The 13,221-nt window shown below is 36.4% G+C and overlaps 1 protein-coding gene across 3 annotated transcripts in view; it reads left to right on the top strand.

Moving 5' to 3' along the window:
• Positions 1–13,221, top strand: part of LOC128030811 (FH1/FH2 domain-containing protein 3-like) — a 184,722-nt gene that overhangs the window by 165,928 nt on the left and 5,573 nt on the right. For all 3 annotated transcript variants that reach the window (XM_052618824.1, XM_052618823.1, XM_052618822.1), the window contains exons 15-22: positions 2,995–3,492; positions 4,453–5,369; positions 7,628–7,786; positions 8,935–9,117; positions 10,513–10,632; positions 11,483–11,644; positions 12,156–12,346; positions 12,636–12,828. In XM_052618824.1, coding sequence (XP_052474784.1) covers positions 2,995–3,492; positions 4,453–5,369; positions 7,628–7,786; positions 8,935–9,117; positions 10,513–10,632; positions 11,483–11,644; positions 12,156–12,346; positions 12,636–12,828 — 2,423 coding nt within the window. The remainder of the gene's footprint in view (positions 1–2,994; positions 3,493–4,452; positions 5,370–7,627; positions 7,787–8,934; positions 9,118–10,512; positions 10,633–11,482; positions 11,645–12,155; positions 12,347–12,635; positions 12,829–13,221) is intronic.

Raw genomic sequence — 13,221 nt, 5'->3', positions numbered from 1 at the left:
GAATGGCAAAGTTTCACATGGAGCATTCGGAGATTTTTTTTTTCTCCATGACAGGCTGCTGGCTCCCACTGTTAATTTTTATTTATTTATTTATTTGGAAAAGCACTCTCTGTATTAGCTTAAAGCCCTCAAGTTTACATTGGTTACTGTATTCTTTCAATTGCTCTAAACAAGTATTTTGGTTGACCTTTTTTATTGAATGCTAGACATCAAGTTGTTGTTATTTTCATCTGAAAGAAGAACTTTTTTTTCAGTAAGCTAAGTCCTATGTGTTCAGTAAGCTTGTTTCAGTAAGCTATGTGTTTTCAAGACTTCAAGGTTTTATTGAATGCTATCTCTATACAAGTGCAAAGAAATGCATTCTTAGTCAGTCTTTTATTTTGTAATTTTAAGAGCAATAAACATATATTGCAATGTTAAAGAATTCATGTTTTTTTTTCATTCAGATATGTAAATCAACATATATAAATTGTTAGTAGTCAATTAATGGGGAGATAATTGAAATTGAATCGGTCTGAAAAAATTAATCGTTAGATTAATCGATGCATCGAAAAAATAATCGCTAGATTAATCGTTTACAAAATAATAGTTTATCCCAGCCCTAATGTGTATCATTGTTTTTCAGTTTACCATAATATATATATACAAATATTGAAGCAGCAAACTTTGCAAAACACAAAATAAAATAAAAAAAATGTAAAAAAAAAATATAATAATTATTATTTAGTGCAACTTATAACAGCCAAGTGAAAGATATAACACCAACATATCAGGGGGGAAAAATGACTTGTAACTCAATCAAATGTAGCTGATCACCTTCTCAATGGCACTGAAAGCAATTTGACTTTCAACTGTGACTAGCTGTGGTCATTTTGATTAGAATGTAATTATTTGACCTCAACACCAGATGATGTGTATGGTAATTCAAGTAACTATCCAAAATTCAATACTATCCAAATAATACTGTTCCTTATGGTGACCATTTGAGCCGTTTTCCCAGGATGCGTCCTTGCCAGGATTTCTATATTGCCTAAAACATCCAAAGTAGTTTGACCAATAACATGCAGCACGCAGCAAAACTGAGCACACAGTGGTTGAAGGAGAAAAATGTGAATGTCCTTGAATAGCCCAATCAGAGCCCAGACTTAAACCCCATTGGAAATATGTGGAATGACTTGAAAGCTGCAGTGCACAAATTGTCACCATCAAATTTAACTTAAACTGAGCAGTTCTGCAAAGAAGAGTTGGCAAATATTGCAAAGTCTAGATTTGGAAAGTTAGTAACCCCAAATCCCAACAGACTAAGGGCTGTAATTAAAGCAAAATGGGGTTCAACAAAATAATGACACAAGGGGGTGATCCTTTTTCCAACTCACTCAATCTGTTTGTTTATTTATTTTCTGACATGTATCTTTCACTTTGATTTTGTAAGTTGCACAGAGTAAATACAGCTGGATAAAACAAAAACTGTCCATCTTCATTTCAGGCTGCAAAGCGGTTTTAAAAGGGGCTGATTATTTTCTATATCCACTGTATTTACATAATTAAAGTGTAATATATTGTATGCTATATACTATTTATATAATATATCCATATAATTTGTGCTACTGTTAACAGTTCTCAGTCATTCACTTTTTGTAATTTGCCTTTGTATTCAAGGAAGCATTTGATGATAAGGTTGTGTGGAATTTGGTTTTGTTATTCCCCATGCTCCTGCAGGTTCACATTTCCTGTATTTATTTGCATTTCTGAACGTGGAGGAGTAGATGTGGTAATTTTATGTGGGTTACCGTAAAACAGACACTGAGAGAGGGGGATGTGAATGTGCAGACTGCACGTGAGGGATGAGGGGTGCATGCATTGTATGCATGCAAAGTTTCTGAACTGCATCACTTCCTGAATCAGATTTTTTTTTATCTTGTTTTTCAGTAAAAATATCTAAATAATCTTTAAAACTGTTTACTTGGGACCGATAAACTTGTGGCTGAGTTTGACACATGTAGTATAAAAAAAGTGAAGACTCAGCGCCATCTTGGATATAACTTTGGTAACTGTCACCGTGGTTACTGGTAAGGAATACTGGCTTGACTCCTGTTGCACGTTCATACAGACAGTATTTGAGACTCTGTGTGAATGGGACATTTCGAGACTCACACCTGTAAATAAATGTAAGCCACTGTGAGATGCTCAGAGATGCACAGTAGTTGATTCTGCTTTGTTTTCTTGATAAATTATTAATAGAGTTGTGTCTAAATGTCATTATTGACTTTGGATTTGAACCCTAGCCTATCAAAAATCCTACAAAATCTACCTTACTTACAATTAATAATTAGCAAATTGGAACTTTATTGAGAGAAAAAGTAGTCAATATGTCTTACCTAATCGTAAGTGTTCCCAATTGTTTTGTTTTTTGTGACAGGCAAATTCACACATTCAAAAAAAATCACACATTCGTTGATTCATTTTGCTTGTGTGAAATTGCACATATATATATATATATATATATATATATATATATATATATATATATATATATATATATATATATATATATATATATATATATATATATATATGACTCATCCTGCACTTCACTGATTTTTATCCAATCAGATGCTCTCTATAACAAGAATGCTACTCCCAGTAATAGCATTTCACAATTATGTAAGCTCATGGTTTTGACATAACTAACACCTATTGGCAATTTAAACATGCGAATGAACCTCCTATATGCCCCACACAAACGTCCTGTTTTCAATAGGATATATATCAACACAGAACCGAAAACTACAATTTCAGGTGGCCTTTATATCTGGACATGGTTAGTATAACTTGTAAGGTTTTTGGTATCATAAGCGTTTATCATTTTTATTTGATAGGAGATTCATTGTCACAAGTCTACTTTAAAATGGCCTTGTTTCAAAATTAGTTCCATGGAATTTGGGCTTCCTATCTGGAATGGGTACCAAGCCAAATTTTTTTTTTCCTCCTCAGGAACTGAGTCTGAGACAAGCCGCACAGAGCAGGCAGCAGTTGTGTGGCCTTCGTCAGAGCCTCCCTCTGCCTCAGTGCCTGTGCTGGTCTCGCCTTCCAAACCAGAGGAGGAGCAGAGACCGGTGGAAACGTCAGACATCACACTCTCTCTGTCTCCAGCAAACTTTGAGCTAGAGAGACCTGAAAAAGAGGAGAAAGCTGAGGATGATGAAGCAGAAGAGTGTGAGGAAATGGTGTTGAGTGGAATGGAAGATGAAAAGAAAGAAAAACCAGAAGGAAACTTTGAGGAAGATACTAATGGTACAGGTACAGAGGAGTGTGTGAGAAAGCAAATGTTAGAGAGGGATGTAGAGGAGAGTGTCCTCCTGAGTGAGAAGGAAAGGCAGAATGAGGAGCTAAATGAGAAAGATAACTGCTCTGCCTCCAGCATCTCCTCAGCCAGCAGCACTCTGGAGAGAGAAGAACGAGAGGAGAAACATGTCAGTGACAATGACTCAGGTAAGAACAACACATACACAAGTCAAATTCTGTGAATGAGTGCAACACAGAGGGTCTGACATGTACGACAAGATCCATTGTAAACATTTATTTCCTGTCAAGCATTTCTTATCAACCATGAAACTTTATTTTATATTATTATTAGTGTTAGTACTAATAGTAGTATTTGGTCCCCCAAAAGACATTCTAATGACCTTTTCTACTAACCCTAACCTAACAGTCTTCTAATACTCTAATGAGAGGTAGTTAACAAGTAGTTGCATATTAATCAGTTAGTTGATGTCTACATCTAAAATGGCACCTGCACAAAATGCAGACCAACAGTGACTTTGTTCCTCATGTTTTTTATTTAGTGCCTTGATATTTTGTGAGGATTATTTCACATATGTGGAAAATAGAGTTTTGTGGGAAAATCATCCTAGATAAATCTCTGATGGTTAAAACAATGTTGTAAAAGTTAGAATAGTCGCAGATGATTTATTTAGTAAATGTCTTTTATTTGAATCATGCACATCACTTGCATCTGCAAGAATTAGACAGACAGAGTTATTAGAATTTGATTTAAATGATGTATTATGTTGCAGTTCAAAATAAATTTACCAGCCAGCTGGCGTTTTCACTCATATTGGTTTGCCAAGCATCAAATTATATATATCTGACAATATTATAAAAACAGTTTCATGGTCAGAAATATAAATATATTTTTTTTCTAGTTTGAGTTTATTTTCCCAGTTTACCCACCCCTGGCAGGTGTGACAAAAAGTTTTGGACTGTTGCTGCACATTTTCATTGTGATCTGTTAGATTAGATTAGATTTTTTTAGTGGTGAAAAGGAATTTCAGTTTCAGCATATCTGTTTATCAGTGCCAAGTTACTACATTAGAAATAGACATGTTTTTTGAAGATGCACATATGTATGCAAATCCATATTGTCGAAAGTTTCTGAATTTGTTCTCTTAGGCCAGTGGGGAGACTGTATGAATACAGTGGATGTGAACGGTCAGTGCAACAAAGTTCTTAACAGCAAACGCTTCATGCTGGACAGGCTTTATGCTCAAAACAAAAATGGAGAGGAAGATGAGAAAGAAAAGGAGAATGAGAATGAGAAAGGGTGTACAGTGCAGGGTTCCTCTGTGACCAGCCTCGCTAGTCGCATCTGCACTCTGGAGGCACGTCGGCAAGCTTGCGAGGACAACATGACGATATTAGAAGTGAATCATCTAGATAACCAAGGTAGCGTACTGGCTGTGGCCGAGAAATTTGGAGATTTGGTTAAAGGACTGGTATTGCCTCATGAGGTGAAGCATTCTGGGAAGGAAAAGCAGCAATCACCGGAAAAACCTCTGCCGGCTCCTACACCAACACCCCCTAAAAAGGAGTCAGACCACATATGGGACCAGCTAATGGCCACACCACGGGAGCTACGCATCAAAGAGCTGGACTTTACAGACTTGGGAGAGGAGGATGATGTGGACATTTTGGATGTCAGTAACGTGATCGGGTCAAGTGACCTCACACCACCTCCTCCACCATCACCCTTCTTTCCTAGCCTTCCGCCCCCGCCACCTTTATTTGGATGCCCTCCACCTCCCCCTATCCCTTGCATGATGATGCCCCCTCCACCACCTTTTTTGGCTTCAGTACCTTCACCACATCTCGTATCTCCTCAACTTAGTCGAGGAGAATCCCCGCTCTTCCAGAAGAAGAAGAAGACCATCCGGTTGTTTTGGAATGAGGTCAGACCTATAGACTGGCAGTACAGCAACCACAAGAGATGCAGGGAATCACTGTGGTCTAAACTTGAACCGGTCAAACTGGACACATCCAAGTTGGAAAACCTGTTTGAGACAAAGTCCAAGGAGCTGCCAGTTACAAAGGTACTGTTAAATTATTTTTGGTGTGGAAAAACTTGGAATCACTATTTAGTGGAAATATATTGTATCAACTTAACTATGAAAGTTGATTTGTGCTTACATCAAGCATAATATTACAAGTTTTATGAACTTAAAAATAAAATGTTTCAGTAACTCAATAATCCTGCATTTTCAGTTAACCTGAGCACTTATAGATTAAGTATGTAGAATTAACTCAGTTTATATAACTTGTTTATCAGTTCATTGAGAAAACTGAAAAGGTTATAAAGTTACTTTTGTGCACCAAAGCAAGCTTTATATACTTACCATGGAAGAAACTTCACAAAAGACTAATCACACTAATGGTGACTTTACAACAAAATATGATCAAATCACAACATGAAGTTGAACATGCTCAATAGCCTATTAGTTGGTCCCTCACCACCAAATTTGATATTGTTTGATAAATTCTTGCTGTTTAATATTTTAAATTAATCATACTAATTGACCTAAACTTTTTTTTCTACTGTACAACATTTTCACTACGATAAAAAAAAGATATATTTGTATTGCTCTACTTTAGTTTTACCTGGCTTTTATCAGCACATGTGACAAACTATAGCTGCTAGGAAGTTACTTTAATCTTTTCTGGGCCTTTCTTCTGTATCACACGGTATGAATTCTGACATCTTCCATTGTCCATGTGTGGCCTAGCACAGCTCTTTCTTATGACATGATCACACATGTTTAAAAAAGAGCTGCTGAATGTCAGTCAGACAGGTTGGTTGATTGGCTATGATGGATTCCTTTTATAACCTAAAAGCTTTATCAAGGTGCTTTCTGGGTTCCATAAATCCTTCTGTCACTCAAAACAAAGTCATGTCACAAGTCAGAGCTTGGCTGAAACATTCTAACCTAATCAATACCTGTTACGAGGATCTCAACGTTTTTATGTGTGCTATACTCTGAAACATTAACTACACTCCAGGTTGTATACCAGAATTCATTTTATTCTTTCATATAAATTATTTTTCATGTACAGAGATAAATTTTGATATAATGAACACTGATATTCACCACATCACAGGTATTAATAGTTGATGATGAATTGAGATTTAATTGATTTATCATATTGTTTGGCTTGTTCACTATTAAGATGGTGTCTCAAAAATGTGGCCTGCATGGGGTTTCCTCTCCTCTCTACTCCGAGCAACCTTTTCCAGCTGTTTTTCATTTTCAACCCATTCTCCCTCCCTTTTCCCTCAGAACCCCTCCTCTTCCTCTGCTTGGCAGCAGACAGAGTACCATCATGGCTCTGCTCCTCCAGAAATATTCTCCATCAAAGTCCTAAAATAGCCCTCAGGTGCTTGCGTGCCTTTTCAGCAGAGTAAAGATTAAACATATGCCAGCTTTGTGTTCATATCTCAGGAAGCCATTTTTAGGGTAATTATCCAGATTAAAGAAATGGCTTTCCTGCGCAGTTCAGTGGTCGGTGTGAGAGTAAGAACAGGCTGAAGGATCCTTATTTTATTTTAGGTGTGGGAAAATAGATGTGCATGGTGATGTGTCTTTTTCATGATTCTTTGAATAAAAAAGATATATTTGAAACATTTTATTTTATTTTATTTATTTTTTTGGAACACTGTAAAAGTCTTTGTCACCTTTGATCCATTTAATGCATCCTTTTTGAAAATGTTGAAGCCAATTTTCAAATAGACATTATCTTTATTAATAAACCCCATATTTGAAGTTTAAGAACTATATTCTTGCCTAAAAAATTACATTCCGTGACACAACAGCAATATTGTTTGTAAGATTTTGTCAACAAGAGAACAAGAACTTTTATTAAATGGTATTTATAAACAGTTTTGTCTACTTGTGGAACAGGTGTGATGGTATTATTTAATTGTGAGATAAAATTATTTGATGCATAAAATGTTAGACATGAAATTAGGAATCTGGCGCATTTTCACCATAAAATGTTATACTTCAAAACATATGAATTTGAGATCTGGTATAAAAACTAAACTTTCAAGATTTTCCTGTGGTTTGTGTGTGTGTGTGTGTGAACTGTTTGACCTTTTTAGAATACAGATTAAACTAGTGAGAGTATATAAACATGTTTTAAAAATCCACAGGGCCGAAAAACCCATAGTCATAGTAACAGGGTTTTTTTTTTTTTTTAGTGTGCTGATGCTAACCAGCAGATCGTGACATCTTGACCCCTCAAAGTACAGTCATTATGAATAACTCTGACGATCTGTTTATATATCTGATTTAAGAAAACAGCAGCAGATGGGAAGCGTCAGGAGATCATCGTTCTGGATTCCAAAAGAAGTAACGCCATCAACATTGGCCTGACGGTTCTGCCACCTCCTCGTACCATCAAAACAGCCATCCTCAACTTTGATGAGTATGCCTTGAGCAAAGAGGGCATAGAGGTAATGCTGCACCAGTTTAAAATTACATTCCGTTTTGCAAATTATGCCAAATCATCCGCAAGTAATGAAGCAAATTCGACATAATGAAATTATTAAGAAAAGCTACAATAAAACTCAATACATACATTTCAGTCATAAAACTAGTACAATGCTTGGTTACACTTTAATCATGAGAATGCCAGACAGGTTACCATGAAGAAAACACATCTGTACTTAATACCGACCTTGTTTTGAGTCCACGTGAGTCACAAATTGCTTGAACCCCTCTACAGTTCGCTTTCACTCTCTCTTTCTCTTTCTCTTTCTCTCGTTACATCAGTCATTCAGGCATTTATGATCATTCCCAGACTGCTACATGAAAGCATATTTTTACCAAAATACATGGCTCTCTACAACTGTGTTCAACAAGACAGAGAAATACTGACTGTAGTGAAGTTGGCAAAACGAAAGTATCAAGTCAAAGCTTGTGTCTAAAACAATTCAACCTCTTTGCCCCGAAAGCATGTACATTTACTTTGGATTTTCGCAAAACCAATAGATTTTACCCTTAAAACTAAGGTTTAGCAGGTTGGTTTGGCCAGCGACTCGACATATTATGTGGATTTCCTGCAAAACTAAAAAAAATTTTGCCAGCAGTCATATGATCCATCTCAAAGATTAAAGATTAGCCAAATGCTTCATTAGGCTGTTACAGCCTATGATACAGATCTGAGGTAAATATCTCAATATCAACATGTGAATAATGGAGCTCCCAGTTTCTCATAAAATCTGTAATTTTTTATCTTTCGTCATGGGAAAAATGGATTAGAGTGTTTCTCTCCACCCTTTATGTCTCTGCAGAGAGTTATGTTTTCACTGACAACCTCAATTTATGCTTCTCAAGAGTTTATCAAAAATGTTGTTCTGGTCAGGAGAAATTACCTTTTTTATTCAATTATTCAATTATGCAACAGCAGGATATGCCCATACCAGTGAAATAGTCATTATTTCCCACATTTTTGAGTAATGCCCTGTCTTCCCAGGTGTTGTTATTCATCAGCGCTCAGATGAGTGATGGAGCAAATGCCTTTCTAGGGGTGAATCCCCATATATAATGGTTTTTGACAATGATACTAACACTCCCTTCTGGGTCTCATGCTCTTTCGTAGAAAATCCTGACAATGATTCCTACGGAGGAGGAGACGCAGAAGATTCAGGAGGCCCAGCTGGTGAACCCTGATACTCCGCTAGGCAGTGCAGAGCAGTTTCTCCTCATTCTGTCCTCCATCAGTGAACTGTCTGCTCGCTTGCAGCTCTGGGCCTTTAAGATGGACTATGACACTCTAGAGAAGGTCGGCCGCATGTTATGTTACCCCACTTATACAAATTAAATGACATCATGGTGGTTTGGGGTCAATTGTTTTTGACCTCTCCTTTTTCTAAAATGTCAGCAGGGGCTTTAACTAGTGGTTTGCGGCCCAAAATTGGGTTAGAAGGTCTGGTCTGACAGAGTAATGGATAGAAGGGAAAAATCTATGCTAAATGTAACCAATAAAGTGCAAATAACTCATGTAAAATTTGGATACAGCCTGATACATATACAGTTTGCTTGACATGTACTTAATTCAAAAACCATGAACCAAACACACTCAGGGTAAATGAGAATATTTTTTTCTGTAATAATTAAAGTGAAATGATTTAATAAATTGTCAGATAACATGAAATTAAAGAAATGTAAAAGGAAATTTACAAAAAAAAAAAAAAAGTTGGTTGAGGTTATTTATGGTAAAATTAATATCTATTTTAATACAATAAAAACTATAATAATGTGTTACAATTTAAATTGAAATTATTTACATATATTATTTTTTTATATATATATAAATGCAATTTATTCCTGATGGTAAAGCTGAATTTTCATCAGTTTCAGGGTCACCTGATCAATCAGAAATCATTCTAATATACTGATTTGCTGCTCATGAAACATTTCTTATTATTTGAAATGTTGAAAACAGTTGTGCTTGTTAATATTCCTCTGCAAACTATTACATTCTTTTAGGATTCTTTGATGAATAACAGCAAAAGAACAGTATTTGAAATATGAAATGTGTGTTTGTGTTTTTGTGAAAAGTGGGGACATCCCATAGGTGTAATGGTTGTTATACTGTAGAAACTGTATGTTCTATGGCTTTGTGCATTTTTACTTTCTCAGAAAAACTCATTTTGTATGATTTATAAGCATTTTGAAATATGGGGACATGGTATTGTCCTCATAAGTCGCCCTCTCCTTGTAATACCGGTGTCATACCCATGTCATTATACAGAGTTGTGTCCTGATATGTCACAAAAACAAGAGCACACACACACACACAGTCTTTACTGTCACTTTTAATCAATTTAATGTGTTCTTGCTAAATAAAAGTAGGAATTTCTTAAGAAAAAGTCTTGCTGTTCCATACATTTTTTATTTAATTTCTACAAATCTGTATAAATATATTAGAATTAATATGAAAACATACATTTTAGAGTGGTGGTTGTTGTTAGAACAATTTTAGGACTTTTGGAGTTTTTCTGTTATGATGAAAAATGTTGGTACTATGTTCAGACAGTAATTTTAAATGTAGAACCAAATCCACCGGTCTACAAAATTCTTTCCTATTTTTAACCCAGTCTTTTCTCTCTCTCTCTCTCTCTCTCTCTCTCTCTCTCTCTCTCTCTCTCTCTCTCTCTCTCTCTTTCTCTCTCAGGAGGTAGCAGAGCCACTACAGGACCTGAAGGAGGGCATGGACCAATTAGAGAAGAATAAGACCCTGCGCTACATCCTTTCAACTCTGTTAGCTATTGGCAACTTTCTCAATGGGACCAATGTAAGTGCCGGCGAATTCTGCAGCTCTTCTTTCAACCACTAATCTCTCCATCTCCATCTGTCTTTCTTTCTGTCTGCCTGCCGTACTCGCTTAGATCTTAATAACATTAAAAAGGCTGATGGAGATAAACCTGATAAGGTGGTGAGTTTGGCATGAAGTTTATGTTACTGTAAACCATGGAGCATGGGCAGCAGAACAAAGCCAGCGAGATTCATGTCACATCCGTGGGGATTTCTCCATTCCCAGCTCTGTCGTGCCTCACAGACTTGCAGACAGGATTGAGATTCTGTTAATCATATGTTAATGAAGCATTGGTCAGAATCATAGACTCTGCACATGTTCAAAGCGCTTTTATCATAATGTAACTGATGCTAATCAACTAAACTCATGTCAGAATGAGGCCTTTTTTAGAAAACGATTTGATGATGGAAAGATCCAGAGTGGCTGAAAACCTCAAGATGCGTGTGATTTTCCACATCAGAGCTCATTTCGTCTCCACACATATACACGTTCAAATTGATCTGACATAAAATGTCCCTGCTTTTCCGGCACACATTACACATTTCTTTCTTTTCGTTCCATTTTTATCCTTTCATCCTCACCAACTGTGGAAAATTTCCTGCCTATATTTGTATACAATGTACATTTTTTCAAAATGCCCAAAGTCACATAATGTACACAGTAAGTGTATACATTACACTGTATTTTGCCTCTAATATTTTGCTGAAAAACATTAAACATATATATGGTTTGCTAAAAACAAATAAGCAATACGCGATCATATTCAATGTGTGGGTTTATTAAGCACATTTGACATGGTCTTTTTTTATTTCTGTAACTGTGTTTTCAGGCTAAAGGCTTTGAGCTGAGTTATCTAGAGAAAGTTCCTGAAGTGAAGGACACCGTTCACAAGCAGTCTCTGCTGCATCACGTCTGCTCCCTCGTCGTGGAGAGGTTTCCAGAGAGTTCAGACCTCTACTCTGAGATTGGAGCCATAACTCGCTCGGCTAAAGTAAGCAGAACTATCATAACACTTTTACAGCACTAACACCACTGATTTTTGTCGACTTCCAGTGTTTTTTTTATATTTAAATCTCATAGATTGCTATGAGAATGCACACTCACTGCTATGCAATGAAACACCTAGAGAGAGAGAGAGAGAGAGAGAGAGCATCTTGTACTTAAGTGGAAACAAGAACAGCTGACCTTTTGTACAAAAATGTTACAAATTTGATTAGTGACCTATAAATAGTGCAGAATAGTATCTCGTCTTTATAACATTTCATTGTTTGAAGTATTTCAAAAACGCAAACTTTGTTTAGTTCTAGATTTAAATTAGATTTAAATTCCAGTATTCAATATCGTCTCAGAAGTTTTGGACCCCAGTTACAAACAATGACAGTGTGCCATGTACAAAGGAAGAAATCACGGCTTCACAATTCCATGTGATGCATAGCTTTTGAAGTGAATAGACCAATCACAAGATGCCTTTGTTGATCACCGGTTGTCTTTGTCTTCTTCAGGTTGACTTCGACCAGCTGCAGGATAACCTATGTCAGATGGAACACCGCTGCAAAGCATCCTGGGACCACCTGAAGATCATCGGCAAACATGAAATGAAACCAGCCCTCAAGCAGCGCATGTCAGACTTCCTTAAAGACTGTGCAGAAAGAATTATCATCCTAAAAATTGTCCATCGCCGCATCATAAACAGGTGCCTTACAAATAATTGATCACATTAAGACTGTGTGCACATGAAAATGAGAATTAAAAAAAAATTAATCTGGTTGATAGTTCAGACTGACATTTTTATTTTTTATCTGTTTTTTTTTTTTCTAAACATATTTGAATGTGGTTTGGATGTAGTTTGCAAAAATGTGGATTGAATTTGTTTTTTTGTTTTTTTTGTTCTGATGATGTATACACCAAAAGCATCAGCATCTTTTTGCTCTGTGTGAACCAAGATGTTTGAAGAGCGATGTCGCTGTGTGTCTGATCTACAGGTTTCACTCATTCCTGCTGTTCCTGGGCCACCCGGCGTACGCGATACGAGAGGTGAGCGTCCACCGCTTCAGTAGGATTCTGAGTGAATTTGCTCTTGAGTACCGCACCACCAGAGAGCGAGTGCTTCAGCAGAAACAGAAACGAGCCAATCACCGCGAGAGGAACAAGACACGGGGCAAAATGATCACAGAGGTGAGTCTGAACAATTGTAGTACAAGATTACTACAAGGATCAATTTAAAGGGATAGCTCAGCCAAAAATGACAATTCTGTCTTCTTTTACTTACCGTTGTGACGTTCCAGACCTGTATGAAATTTCTTTCTTCTGTTGAACACGAATGAAGATATTTTAAAGAATGTTGGAAACCAGCTATTTTTACAGTCTTTTTATATTAATCTAGATTGATTTTAATCTATAAAATGCATTTTCAATTTAAATTGCATGAATCAGTTTTACTTACGTAGATTAATAATTTACCTTTTGTTAATAAGGTGAACATGTTCCATTGCATCTTCTCCTAATTTAATTTATTTCTGCAATAACGCCATTGACACAACAGATGACAGTGGATGATTCAAAAGCCAG

Source organism: Carassius gibelio, chromosome A16 (genome assembly GCF_023724105.1).
Source record: "Carassius gibelio isolate Cgi1373 ecotype wild population from Czech Republic chromosome A16, carGib1.2-hapl.c, whole genome shotgun sequence".
Taxonomy (NCBI): Eukaryota; Metazoa; Chordata; class Actinopteri; order Cypriniformes; family Cyprinidae; genus Carassius; species Carassius gibelio.
Note: the sequence above shows the minus strand (reverse complement) of the source record. Positions and strands in the feature narration are given on the sequence as shown.